At 41.9% G+C, this 13,288-nt stretch overlaps 1 protein-coding gene across 1 annotated transcript in view; it reads left to right on the top strand.

Annotated features, from left to right (window-relative positions):
• Nucleotides 1–13,288, top strand: part of dph1 (diphthamide biosynthesis 1) — a 58,450-nt gene that overhangs the window by 33,302 nt on the left and 11,860 nt on the right. The window contains exons 4-8 of the mRNA XM_071496703.1: nt 2,959–3,080; nt 6,467–6,621; nt 7,959–8,080; nt 10,923–10,991; nt 11,655–11,811. Of these exons, the coding sequence (XP_071352804.1) occupies nt 2,959–3,080; nt 6,467–6,621; nt 7,959–8,080; nt 10,923–10,991; nt 11,655–11,811 (625 nt within the window). The remainder of the gene's footprint in view (nt 1–2,958; nt 3,081–6,466; nt 6,622–7,958; nt 8,081–10,922; nt 10,992–11,654; nt 11,812–13,288) is intronic.

The following is a 13,288-nucleotide window of genomic DNA, read 5'->3' on the forward strand; positions in this document are numbered from 1 at the left end:
TGAATGTTAGAGTGAAAATATTTTCAAGTTTCCACATCTCAAGATCGTACAAACCTTAAATCAACAGATATTCAAACAGTTGGTGGAAGCCTGTTAGTTAAATTAGTTGACCTAGTAATTTTCATCAACAGATAAGTGTGATCTGTGACAGAATGGCTTTGTGTGTGCTAATGGGATGGCTCGGAGACGGAGGTTTTTCATTCTCTTTGTCTGCTGCAGCATCCCTGAGCTGTGAGGCACTTGTGGCAACAAATTCTCCTTTTAAGGCGCCATCAGAGGAAATTCCTGTCAAAATCAGGAACGGAAGTCATCTCCAGAGGACAGGAGCAGAAAGATTAATCTGCTTTCATGCCTGCTCTGCCACACCAGGACAATAACGGAGCTGAGTGAGATGCTGTTTATATGCAACTTATCAGCTACTTAACCTGTTGATAAACAGTGATACAATCAGCTCGTACTAAAATTGGGAGTTTTGTGTGTGTGTGTGTCCATGTGTGTTCTCACTCATGTTGGTGTGAGTGTGCACGCACATATGTAAATTGCTATTTCATCCCAGACTCACATTTGCACCACACACAAGCTCAGTGGTTTTTATAACAAAGATTCGAATCAGTTGGCAATTTCTCACACATATTGAGCTGTAAGCTAAAGAGCTAATTAACAAGGGCTGTTATAGAGTTCACAAGCTTCTCTGACATCTTAATTAGATCTTAATGACATTTCAGTTGGAATGGCTGAACTGAGTATCCTGAGATGAGCCAAAACCAGTGCTATTATACAGGGGGGAAAGCGACTGACACTGGAGTGCAGACAGGAATGGAGGGAAGGATGGATGGTTGAGTAGATGAAGAGAGGTATCAATGGAAATTAGGAGGGTCTGAGGTGCTTTATATGTGCCCAGCAGCCATATAGTATGCCCCGTGTGAGATAGTGTGTGTTAGAAAAAGGATTTGATTAACACTGATACGCTTTAAATCCTGTCGTTCTCTTTAACATGATTCCTTTCCTCTTTCCCAATGGGATATGGGACTATACATTGCCCAGTAATTACTCTGTCAATGTCCCAGTAGCATCACATGTCTCATATGGGCCTACTAATCAGATTCTTAGCATTTATTACCATGAAATTTCAGTGTACTCACTCTGGAAATAACTAGATATGCCTCATGCTGCCAATGGAGATAGCGTGATAATGGTATTTCTGGCAGATAGATGGCTGATTAGATACAATAATCTTCTGTAGTGCTGTGTTTTGCATTGCAGATGGTTCTGCATGGTCTGCAGTAGATTGCAGGGAATAGAGTAGCCTCCCTTATGTTTTTGGTGGGCTGGCTGTGTATTTTTAGCTGAAAGGCTGATGCACATTTATGCAACTCCAAACAAAGTCAGCGGACTGCAATGAAAGAACAATGGGCTGCAGTGAATGAGAAAACTAGTGCACTAGTCCACAGTCAAACTGAAACTACCAATGTGTTTATGTCGTTTTTAGTAACCAGTGATAACCCACCTCCATGTGCATGTGTACACAGCACAAACAGGCACACACAGGCAAAATCAAAACCATGAAAAGACAGAGGGTAATTGATTCAAATCTTCTAAGGCAAATATTTATTTACCAGATGAGTTGCTGTCTATGTTTTCCTGGGCTCAGCTGGCCTGCACTGCCCTTCACTTTGAGAGCAGCTATTAGAGGAGAAAGGACAGGGAAATAGGGAGAGAGGGTGAGAGGCAACAAAGAAATCTAAGGGACGATGATGAGGAACCCAGAGAGAGTGCAAACCAGAGATTACATCAGAGAAAAGAGGGAGGAAAGGCTAAATAGAAACTTTGTCTGAAGCCCCTTGCGAGCAGCAGAGTCAGGAATAAACAGAGAGGGTGGATGTGGGTTGAAAGATTGGGCAGCAGGAGACACATTACTAAGAATCTGTTGGTTGCTACAGATGTTCTGTGTGCAGCCATGTCTGTTTATCACTTCTCCAAGCCCTCCATCTCATCTCTATTCTACCCCGTCTGTCTAGCCTACATCTGTCAGAACACAGCCACGAATACCTAATAACTTCCACCATTTACAGCCACCCCCTCATCCACCCATCTTTCTTCCTCCACAATACCTCAAGCTTCTGTTCATTTGCACTTCCTCCCTCTTACTCTCAGTCTTTATCTATTTAGTTTAGCCTTTATGGGTTTACTTAGCATTTCATCCGCCCATAAAGGGTGATAAAAGAAAGAGCTTGTTTTTCTATAGTACGATCAGCAATTTGTTCCAAACAGATCTGGGTCCACAGATGCCTGTATAATTTGGTCGTGTTGCTCTCAAAAAGGGCATGATTTTTTTTTTTTTCTACGACAGCCACAAAGTGGAACATTAGGCCCACATGGTCTGTGCTCTGACAACCTACTTTTTGCGTAACGCATCTATTCTGAATAGTTTATTCTCATCCTGCAAATACTAACTGTTGCTGAGGCTGTTTCTCCTGTTTCCAGGCAGATGTGCTGTAAATCCAGGCCACAGATAGACTAGCCAAGGTTTTTTTTTTCAGACTCTAATCTGTTTATGTGTACCAGTCTTAGCACTCCTCCACTACTTCTCCTTCACTGTGAGAGCCTCCTCTCAGTGGTCAGTCTGACTGGTGGCCTATTAACCCCCGTCTGGCAGTGCTTTAACTACCAGACAGCTTTTGCCGCACTGAGGCCATTGGCTACCCGTCACGAAGAGCACAAGAATAGCAGTGTGTCACCCAGATATGCTGTGAGTCAGTCATTGACTGACAACGCGGGCAGATACTATATAGTGTACTCTATCTGTAGCTACTGGAGAGGGATTGATCTTATTCAGCTCCCTCATAATCACACCGTGTCTAGCATGCTATGTGTATCGATCGCTATGGTAACAAACAACAGGAGGTGCATACGGTATGTGACTGCACTGATTAGTGTCTCTGTGTGCATACATCCCAGGTTCACGGAGGCAGACACCATTGTGATGGGAGACGTGACATACGGGGCCTGCTGTGTGGACGACTTCACCGCCCGAGCCCTGGGAGCGGATTTCATGGTGCACTACGGACACAGTTGTCTCAGTGAGTCCCTTCACCTGCCTGTGAGCATGTTTGTCTGTCTCTCTGTCGGCACTCTGCACTCACATTGTACCACACAGAGGAACGTGAGGTGAGCCAGCACCGAGGACTCCCACCCCCACTGAGAGTGGGCTGCATGAAAAAGAAGTCGGACTATAGACAAACTGATGGAGGGACGGACGGAGCTATTGATCAATGGGAAACATAACTAGTTAGTGCAGCCTACTCAACTCTAGTACGGAAGGCATATCAGACCTTTGGAGCCTGGATTTCACATTTACCCAGCAGATCAATGGGGAACATGCATTAGAGCAGTCCTTTGAAAACCTCAAGTAGTTCTTGAGGACCTTCACCCTCGCCCCCGCTGTCTGTCTCTTGCGGAACATGGGAGGAAATGCTAAATCAATAGTTTTGATATATCCCCGCCAGAACAACCTCACCTCTCCCAAATACCAGGAATGACCAATAGAATTTTAATACACCCAAAAGCTCTCTCTGTGCTTTTTATTTTTTTGTTTTGTTTTTTTTTTTTTTTTTGTTTTGTTTTTGTTTTTGTCTTTGTGCTGTGTGCGCACATTTAAGCTCAGATGAGCCCAATAAAGGCGCCAAAGATCAATTATTTGTTGGTTGTACAGTAAGATCAGACATTAATGGATGGAAGCAATTGTTAAAGAAACGGGACGAACAACAGATTCCCAAAGAATCTGCAGAATGTAAAAGTGCTACTGTGTATATCACTCATCACTCAATCATGAGGACGTCATCTGCACTGTTTCCCAAGATGTCAGACACCCGTGGGAGATTAAAGACCGGTGTTCTGACTGACTCATGGAGGAACCACCTCTCCTGCACTTTTTCCCCTTTCATTTCCTCTGTGGTATCTGTTTTTGAATATTGGTGTCGTCTCATCTTTTGTCACCACCATCTAGTGCAGGACAATATGAGCGACATCATAAAACCATGTTTTTCTATGTTTTAGAGTTATACTGATGTTAACTGATATGATGGATGGGAATCTATTTAACCACACTGACATTTTTGTAACCGAATATCTGAATAGTCTGAACAAAAAAAGTCCAAAAGAAAAAGTGAAAAAAGGTGGGGAGTTAGTGGGCAAGAGAGAGAGGAAGAGAGGAACACTTTTTATTATTATTATATTATCACTTTTAATATTTTTATGTTTTTATTTTCCTCTTAATTCATAGTGTTTATTTACCAAACTGGAAAAAGCAAAGGGAGAAAAAAAACTGGCAAGACATAGCAGCCTTGTTTAGATAATGCCAAGCCAGTTGCCATTGCTTTCAGTATTACTTGACCTTCTTCCACATCACAAGCAGATCCTTACTATTTTGGTGGCATGACTCATTTTAGAAGAGCTTTATAAAACAAAACTTACCCAAGGCACAATTTTAGTTTGAGCTTGTGTTATTTACATTGATCTGCTTGGGTTTAAATAAAAGGCCAATTGACAGTTAACATTTTACAGACATTCAGTACTAGAAATTTAGCACATCAGTAATTGCACTATACACACAATTTCTTATTTACTGCTCAGATTACTGTTTACACTATTTTTTTAGTGACTCCTCTCTGAATTGACCCACGTGTTTAAAAGAACAGCTACAAAAAGAACAAAGCTCCTTCATTAATATTAACGGCTAAGACACTGAACAAGGTTAAGGAGGTAATGAGAAAAAAAAAACAGGCTGTCTAATGTGGTATCTCTACAAGGCTCTAAACACCATTTATCTGATCACTTATTTCATTTCAAACAACAGGAAGGTGGGATAAACAGGAAAGATGTCTTTGGTTAAAAGTAAGAGCAATGACTTCTTAACTTCCACATCACACGGCATCACATTATCAGTACTGCTGCTGTTGATCACCCCGCTGCTCATATGTCATATACATATCTGGGAAGCGCACGTGGAAGTGATTTCCACAAGCACAACACAGAGTGGAACCGTATTGATTTGTAAACAAGCCAGAACACCATTATGTCCAACCTTTTCTCGGTCCCACTTGCCACAATTGTGCCCGTGTATATGTGTTTACACGGGCACTAACAAACAGCTGTGCTGAGTGACCTTATTGCTATAACACAGATGAATAAAAGCCACTGATGGTGCAAGTGAGTCCTGTCCATCTCATTGACTGTGTCTCTAATTGCGGCGTCTAAGTGCTCTCAGGCTACCATGCTAATGTGAACACAGATCGATGTCACTTTCCCCTGCCCTTTGCGTTTCAGGAGCGCCTATAAACAAGCAACAGACAGCTGTTAGCCTCAGTCTGGATTTTAACTCACCTCCTCCAACCCTTTTTAGCCTTATGATATGTTTAACTCCTTGGTTTCTCGCTCAACATGTGGCTCGCAGCGAAAGCTCACTTTTTAAAATTCCCTGTCCATGCCCATCCCTTCACTCGCAGCTGAGATGTTAGCCCATTCATCACTTCTGTTGCCAGTTAATTGACAACCCACCCCCAACGCTCACACACACACACACACAGTATCCTATTACCTTTTCCACTCCTCTTTTCCATCCCCTTTCCTTTGGAATTTATATAGTTCATTATTAAATCGCCTACCCCCCAACCCCAAATTGAATTTCAGTGTTTTCAAGCCAACTTTCATAGGAAATTTCCTATTCCTATTCCTCCCATTCCTCTCTCCCATTTCCATCCCATCTGCCATCAGCCCTTTGTAAAGATATGCGTCTCACAGCTCCTCAGTCTCTCCCAGTCCACCCTTCACTATTCACCCCACTGTTTTCACAGCCTTGTCATGCTTTGCTCCCCTATCTCTCTCTCTTTCTCTCTGCTGCTGCTTTAATCAAGGCCATCGAGTGAGCTGCATTTGCTTGTAAGACATTTACACCATAATGGTCCATTTGCTTAATCATAACAAAAAAAAGTCCCCTTGCTCCTGATCTGCAAATTAAATATAACACCACAGGAAGAATAATTACACTGATCAATGCAAACGATAATTCTTCCTTCTTATCCTCGACCTTCTCCCCTCTTTCCTTGGACTCTCGCCTACTTTTTCAGCATCTATCTCAGCACGTCTCTAGCCTCCTCTCCCAGGCCCGTGTGCGTAGTAAATGGCCTGTGAAATTAATGGCATTAATAGTAATCACATGTGTCCCTTTCCTTCCCTAAATAATTGAGGTCTTTGCATCAGTTGCTGCATGTGCTGGAGACTCACACTGAATGAGTTTCAGTTATAGAACACAGATGCCTACCGCAAGCTATATACGTATGTACTGTGTTCCCGTGTAGCTGTATCGCTGAGTGTTTGAGGCGCCATCAATACTGTATACACCTCAGGCTTACCTGACACAACGGAGTGAATTATTCATATGTCTCTCTTTGTCTTTGTCTCCCTGCAGTCCCCATCGACTCCACAGCAGGTATTAAGATGCTGTATGTGTTTGTGGATATCCAGATGGACAATGCACACTTCCTGGATACAGTCAAGTTCAACTTCCCCCCCGGACAATCTCTTGCACTCGTCAGCACTATTCAGTTTGTAGCTGCGCTGCAGGTGACTGAGCACTGGATCTGTCTGATTTTGTGTGTGTGTGTGTGGGTCCATTTTTGTGCAGAGAGTTGAGATGAAATGAATAATCACTTGTATGTATTTTCCCAAGTATTTTTGGATGTACAGTACATAAATACTGTGTATTTGTACAGTATACTTTTTCTGGTTCCTGGCTTTTATGAACAAGCTCACGCTCCACACTTAAGCTCAGTTCAAGAGTGGGTTTTAAAAATCCGCCGGCAGTTATTTTGGATTTGAAAGGTGGAATGAACTCGGAAGGCCTCTCGGTTCAGCATCGTGCTCAGCTCTGCTCTTTACATAAGCAATGGCAGCAGCTATAGCATTAAACTTGCACACCGTTTTTTTTTTTTTTTTTTTCTCAGCCTCTGTTCCATAATGCCTTCTGCAGCTTTCAGTTGCTGTGCTGAACTGACACCACTCTGGGCCTTCACTAATGTAACCACCGTTATTTTTAAACCACACTCTGCCCATGCGGGTCATGTTTTATGTTGGGGTGTTTGAGTGCATCCATGTGTGCATATGTATCTGTGTTTGTAGTTGTGCATTGTGTCTACCTCACTCTTATCTTTTTGTGTGTAGGCTTGTTGAGGTCACACAGTATGGGCGGGAGAAGCTGGGAGTTCATCCGTATTCCCTGTGGACTGCCTTAAATTAGCCTTAAATCCTTCAATTTGTCTTTCCGCCTCCAAGTGCCACAACTTGTTGTTTTTTTCTTTTTTGCTGTAATTGTTTGGTTTCTCATCTTCTCACTTTGCTTAAATGAATGTAGGTGTTGGAAGAAGTCTTTTTTTTGAGTGCAGAAAATATTTATTTCTATTGTTCATGTTGGGTTGATATTCCCCTTATTTACAGCTTTTCATTATTTATTTTTAGTATGATATACTGGTGGCTGCATTGGGAATCAAATCTCTGGGAGGATTAGTGACATGCATGAGTGTAATCTTTTCTCCTCTTTCTCAGTCTTTGCATCATTGCCCTCTCTTGAGCCTTTATCTTGTGGCTGCTATGTCCTGTTTTGTCCTTCTGCACACATTGCATGCATACATTCTGCATTCGGTGTCTTCTGTCTCATTTGCATCCATTTTCCGTGTCTTCTGTTTTCCATTGTTATTTTATTACACCAAAAAAAAAAAAGAAATATAAGAATAATAAAAATTTAGAAAATTAACAAAATATGTGTACAAACACAGGGAAACGGTGTTATGAAGAACACAAAAAAGACTTGGATCAGCCACCTTTACCTTTTTTGCTGCTTGATATATCATTTCTGTTTTGAGCTGGACAAATCTCTAACCATCTTTCCTTCTTCCACACTGCAGGCTGTGAGTGCAGCCCTCAAGCCAGAGTATGATGTGCTGGTCCCACAGTGTCGCCCTCTGTCACCAGGAGAAATTTTGGGCTGTACCTCCCCTCGCTTGGACCGCAATGTCAACGCCATAATGTAAGAAGTCTCCCTCCTCCTCCTGTCCTCCACCTCACAGTTTCAACCCAGGCCCTGTCCTTTCTTTCTGTTAGTTAGAAGAGATATCCAGATATGCAAAGACATCCAGCCTTGACTCACCCCCTCCCTGTTAGCTACAATAATTACACCTGCCATTGCCATGCCCACCCATGTGACATGAGGAAGGATCATTATGACATCACACCAGTCACACCAGGCACACATACATGAAGCTAGCTGTGACAACCAGCCATACCTGTGTGTTTCCAATCAGGCTTCTTTTTTTTATATCCAGCTGGAAACAGCCAGATGCTGATCCAGGATGGCAAGGCTAAAAATACCTTCACACTGTGCAAAGCAGTGAATTGTATAAAGCCAGTCAGACACGGCCAGTTTTGGCCGTTTCAAACTAACCACAACACATCCACAAGCTCAGCAGTTCTCCACTTTTTGAAGAATTGTTTTCACAAAGTATCCCACTGACTGTGGCACGTGCATGGTGAGAGGTGATAAACTGCGACATGTCACCGTTTTGTCTCTGAATTCGTTTCAGTTTGTGTGATTGCCTGTTTTAAGTTCTTATGCTCCCCTTCATATCCTATAAATGGAAAAAGATAGATGTTTAGTGTAGTGGGTAGCTGCACGTGTCCTCACGGTCTAGCTCCTCAGTGTTTTGACATCAACATAAACGCTGCGCATGTGAGACCTGTCAGAGTGATGCTTATCTCACTGTGCTGCAGGGAAGAGAGTGCTTTGTCAAAGTAACAGGTCCGTGCAACAAACAACACCTGCGCAGCCACTTTGCGTCTATACATGCAGCTTGACAGCCGAGAGAATCATGTGCTTTACAGCGCACAGCGCGTTGAAGTAATTCTCCGGGTCTAATTATGTCAAGGTGCTTCAGCCTGGTACATCTGATCCACATACATTTGGTGATGGTCCATGTGATTAAAATCTCCCAGGGCATGACATTAAAACGGCTACACAAGAACAAGCTTTGCTATGTGCATAAGCCAGTCCCTGTGGGAGACAAAAGTGGAGTGTGTGTGTGTCTTTGTACATGTGAAGGAAGTGGAAGGGTTAGGGTACGCTTCACCTACTAATCCAATGTGCGTTGTCTTTGATGTGTTAGTCCGGGTGTGGAGGGGTGTGATGAGAGACAGAATCGATTAGCCTGCCTGTGAGTTGGTACGCTTCTCTCTCTCTCTCTCTCTCTCTCTCTCTCTCTCTCTCTCTCTCTCTCTCTCTCTCTCTCTCTCTCTCTCTCTCTCTCTCTCTCTCTCTCTCTCTCTCTCTCTCTCTCTCTCTCTCTCTCTCTCTCTCTCTCTCTCTCTCTCCTCACACACACACACACATTCAGTACAATTGCATTGTGCACTTTACCTTAATGAATAATTGTTAAGATATTGACACAATTGATTACCTACAATCTCTAACAAAAGCAGCACAGAACAATCTATTTTTAACCTGTGCAGGGTTTTGTTCATCACCTTCAACAGTACAGTAAATTCATATTTAACATGGGCTTATATTACATTAATTAAGAATTAGCTAGCGCTCCAAAAATGTTACATGCACTAGTTGTAATTGCATTTTGCCTAAGCTTTGAACTACTTGAACATTATGGAGAATGAATAGTGGTCCATTAGTCTTTGAGGCTTTAGAAAAGGCCTGGTCTGTCTTGTTTTTATAATGAAGAAAAGTATTTTTAAAATCTGAAAAGTGCATTGAAAAAAATTATTAGAAATGACCAGTCAACCACTTCTCTCTGCTGCCTGCTCTCTAGTTCTCTCCTCCTAATGGAACAATATGAAGATGTAAACGTGAAGATAGGGTGTTGCATAACGTAAAGACGCACAGCCTTGTAGCTACAGCACTTTTAGAAAGAACAATAGAATATGGATGGAAGGACTGTGATTGTAGAGAGAGCTAGAGTCGAGCCTCTTAAAGCTACAGAGAGCTGAGGACGACTGTGGCAGAAGCGCAGCAGGCTTTTTGTTGGGAACGTAATTATATGAGGTCCTTGGATGTTGCTAAGCAAAGAGAAGCAGTGCAACAGAGGCTCCTCTCAGGTTCGTTTTGTATTGTTGTTCAGTCTTCTTTGTGACACACATAAGAACAGTGAGACAGATGTGTGCTTTGAAAGCACTGCTTTCACACAGGCACACACACATATTTACAGATAAAGTCTTGGCCAGATATGTCTCCAGGTAGTGTGCATGGAAAACCACCCACAGCCTATTCTAAGCTGCTCTAAACACTGACCAATTAGTGGGTTTAATTGCATGTCCTGTCTCAGTAGGCCTACTGAGTCTGTACAGAAATGAGTAGGGGTACTGACCTGAGCCCCCTCACACTAACAGCAGGATTCTTCTCAGCCTGACCCCGAGATAGGGGTTTATGTAAGTGTTCTTCTTGAGCTTGTGTTTTCAGGCACCTACATGCCTCTGTGTACTTATGGTTTTGTGAACCATGCCTCTGCTCGGGCTCTGGTGAATCCCCAGCACCAGGGTTAATTGGAAGGGCTTGCATTCTCTGTAAACACCATGCTCCAAACGTTGGGGCCATGTTCCTGGACAGCAGAGATGGGCAGGCCCTCTACCCCAGCCTCGGGCCTTCCGTGTGGTAACACTTTGGTCTGTTGTTAAAAGGGTGCATAGAGGAATAGATTTTAAAAAGAGAGAGAGCTGATGGAGAGAATAGGAAAATAATAGGCCAGTATTAAATATGATTGCACATTGAACATTGATTGTCTGCAGTAGGTTTCCTTGGTACAAATTATGTTTCTTAATTTCTTTTCTTTACTTCTAACACTGAATTGATTGATGTTTTTTTTTTCTAGCTATCTGGGAGATGGAAGATTTCACCTCGAGTCAATCATGATAGCAAACCCAGATATCCCTGCCTACAGGTATTGTGAAACAAAGTCCCACCCACCACACATCTTTAAATATTTTCATGTTTTGTGTAATTTAAATACTGACAGCATCAACAAAATTTTAACATCACAATTGTAATTTTATTCACACAACTAAAACATGTCAATGGAATAAAGTCATTTGATTGCAAAAGCTAAAGTCAGGAGAAAAAATTTACAAATAAAAAATATGTGAATACCTATTAAGATATTCACAAGAATGTTTTGTGTGCTGCTGGTGGTCATGATCACTTGCCTTCCAATTGCAGTGCCATGATAACATTTTGTGAGTATGAAGTTCTGTTTTGATGAGGTCTTGTTTGCATGCAAAGTGAAATTGTGTTGTTATAGACATATGCACTGTCGCACAGATCACAGGTCTCTCTCATAAACAAGATCTAATCTCAAGTGAACCCCTTGTACCGGAGAAAAGGAGATTAGATGCTCAGAAATACCTCCATTTTCCCAAGGATACACTGACTCCTGTCATACTCGAAGGCTTTTCATGATTGGATTTTTTTCACCTTTTCTTGCATTTCTGTCCTCAAGATAGATACCTGAACAATGAAGTGTAATGTGTATAATGAGGTTTGTCTCTTTAGGTCTAGTCGCATATTCCATTCACGTCTGTGTGTCTTTGCCTTTTTCTGTTTGTAGATATGACCCCTATAGTAAGGTTTTCTCCAGGGAGTACTATGACCATGACACCATGCGAGCCTTAAGGCTCCAGGCTATTGACAAGGCTCGTTCAGCCCAGAGATGGGGCCTGATCTTGGGCACGTTGGGCCGACAGGGCAGCCCCAAAGTCCTGGAGGTGAGAGTCTGCACCCTCCTTTCAACATGTCTAGATGTCCTGAGGCCACTTACGCAATGGTTTGTAATATTTTTCAGTGTGGGTTTCTCTGACAAGTGATGTGGTGACATGGAGTACTAATAGGACAAGCAGTCTTCACACTGGGAGCTTGTTATTTTAGATTTAGGATGATGCAGCCAAACAGCCATAGAAAGTTCTAACCTTGATCCCACTGTTGTCCACAAGGTTGGCTGTATCAGAGTCTTACTGCTAGGGATATAAATATAAGCAATTCCTCAGTGTGGCAACATAAATGAGAAATAATCAGCCATAGATAAATATTTAACAGCTTGAAAAATGCTGCACAAAAAGTCATGCTTTTCTTCAATGATGAGGTTTTCATTAAAATTAAAAAAATTGAATTATAATAATAATTATTATTATAATTATAATATCATTCAAAATTGCTGCTCATGTTGTTAGTCAGCAAACTGCCAATCAAAATTCAGAAGGTTAAGTGTAATATTCCTGTGAATCTTGCTCCCTTTAAAAAACATATGCGATTTTAAATTAGATAACAATAACCACGGCTCTGGTCAAGGCACTTTAACCAACTGTATCAACATTCAGTATGAGTTGAAAACACTCACTCAGAAAGAACCCATAGTTTGGGAATTCATAAATACTATGTATGTGCACACACTCACATACTGGTCCATTAGGTGCAGACTCATAACTGAAAAACTCTTAGGTCTTTGCAAGTATGTCTGAGAGTATCAATCGATTGACCGAGAAGCCCTCTCTGGTCACTCCAAATTCACAGCTGCTCCTCCTGCCGCTTTCCCCTCCAACCCCTGTTCTATATTGCTCACTTCATTCTTTCTTCTTTGTTTGAAACACCTGCATTTTGTTTTCCTGTGCTGATGTGTATCATGTCATCATGTCTGAGATGAATATACATTAGATAATGGTAGAATGCATGGACCTCCACTTGAACACTAGATGTCAAAGCTTTAAAACCACACCACACCTAGGTTTTATCACTTATTATACATTCTGATGTGTATACAGGTGCACTTCTTCTCTTCATACATGTCCAGACTCAAAAGATGAAGTCAGCGTTGATATAAAAATGTCCACTAGAGAGAGAAAAGTTTTACTTTAGAATGGCAGGAGTTGATGGATTAAAAAAGTGGGTTTTGAATAAAAAGACCCACCAGATCTCCCATAGTGATCTGTCAAGGTTAAGTGAAGTGTCAGATAACCTTTCAAGTTAGGGAACAGTACTATCTTTGATAAGAGCACAGTTGTAGAAATGTCTCATGATACTCCCAAGGACAGGGGATATCAGCAAATACTCCTACCTTATCTCACCAAAGGAACATTTGTGAGATTTCTTGGCTGCCTTCTATATCCCTGAATAACACTTCACCAATACTTCAAAAGGAGAGGAGCAGAGTTCCTCGAACTGGCTTAACAGTTTCATCTATTGATAAAT

The sequence above is a fragment of the Trachinotus anak genome, unplaced genomic scaffold (assembly GCF_046630095.1).
Source record: "Trachinotus anak isolate AG129_WGS33_773 ecotype Australia unplaced genomic scaffold, CSIRO_AGI_Tana_v1 ptg000014l, whole genome shotgun sequence".
In the NCBI taxonomy this organism is placed as follows: domain Eukaryota; kingdom Metazoa; phylum Chordata; class Actinopteri; order Carangiformes; family Carangidae; genus Trachinotus; species Trachinotus anak.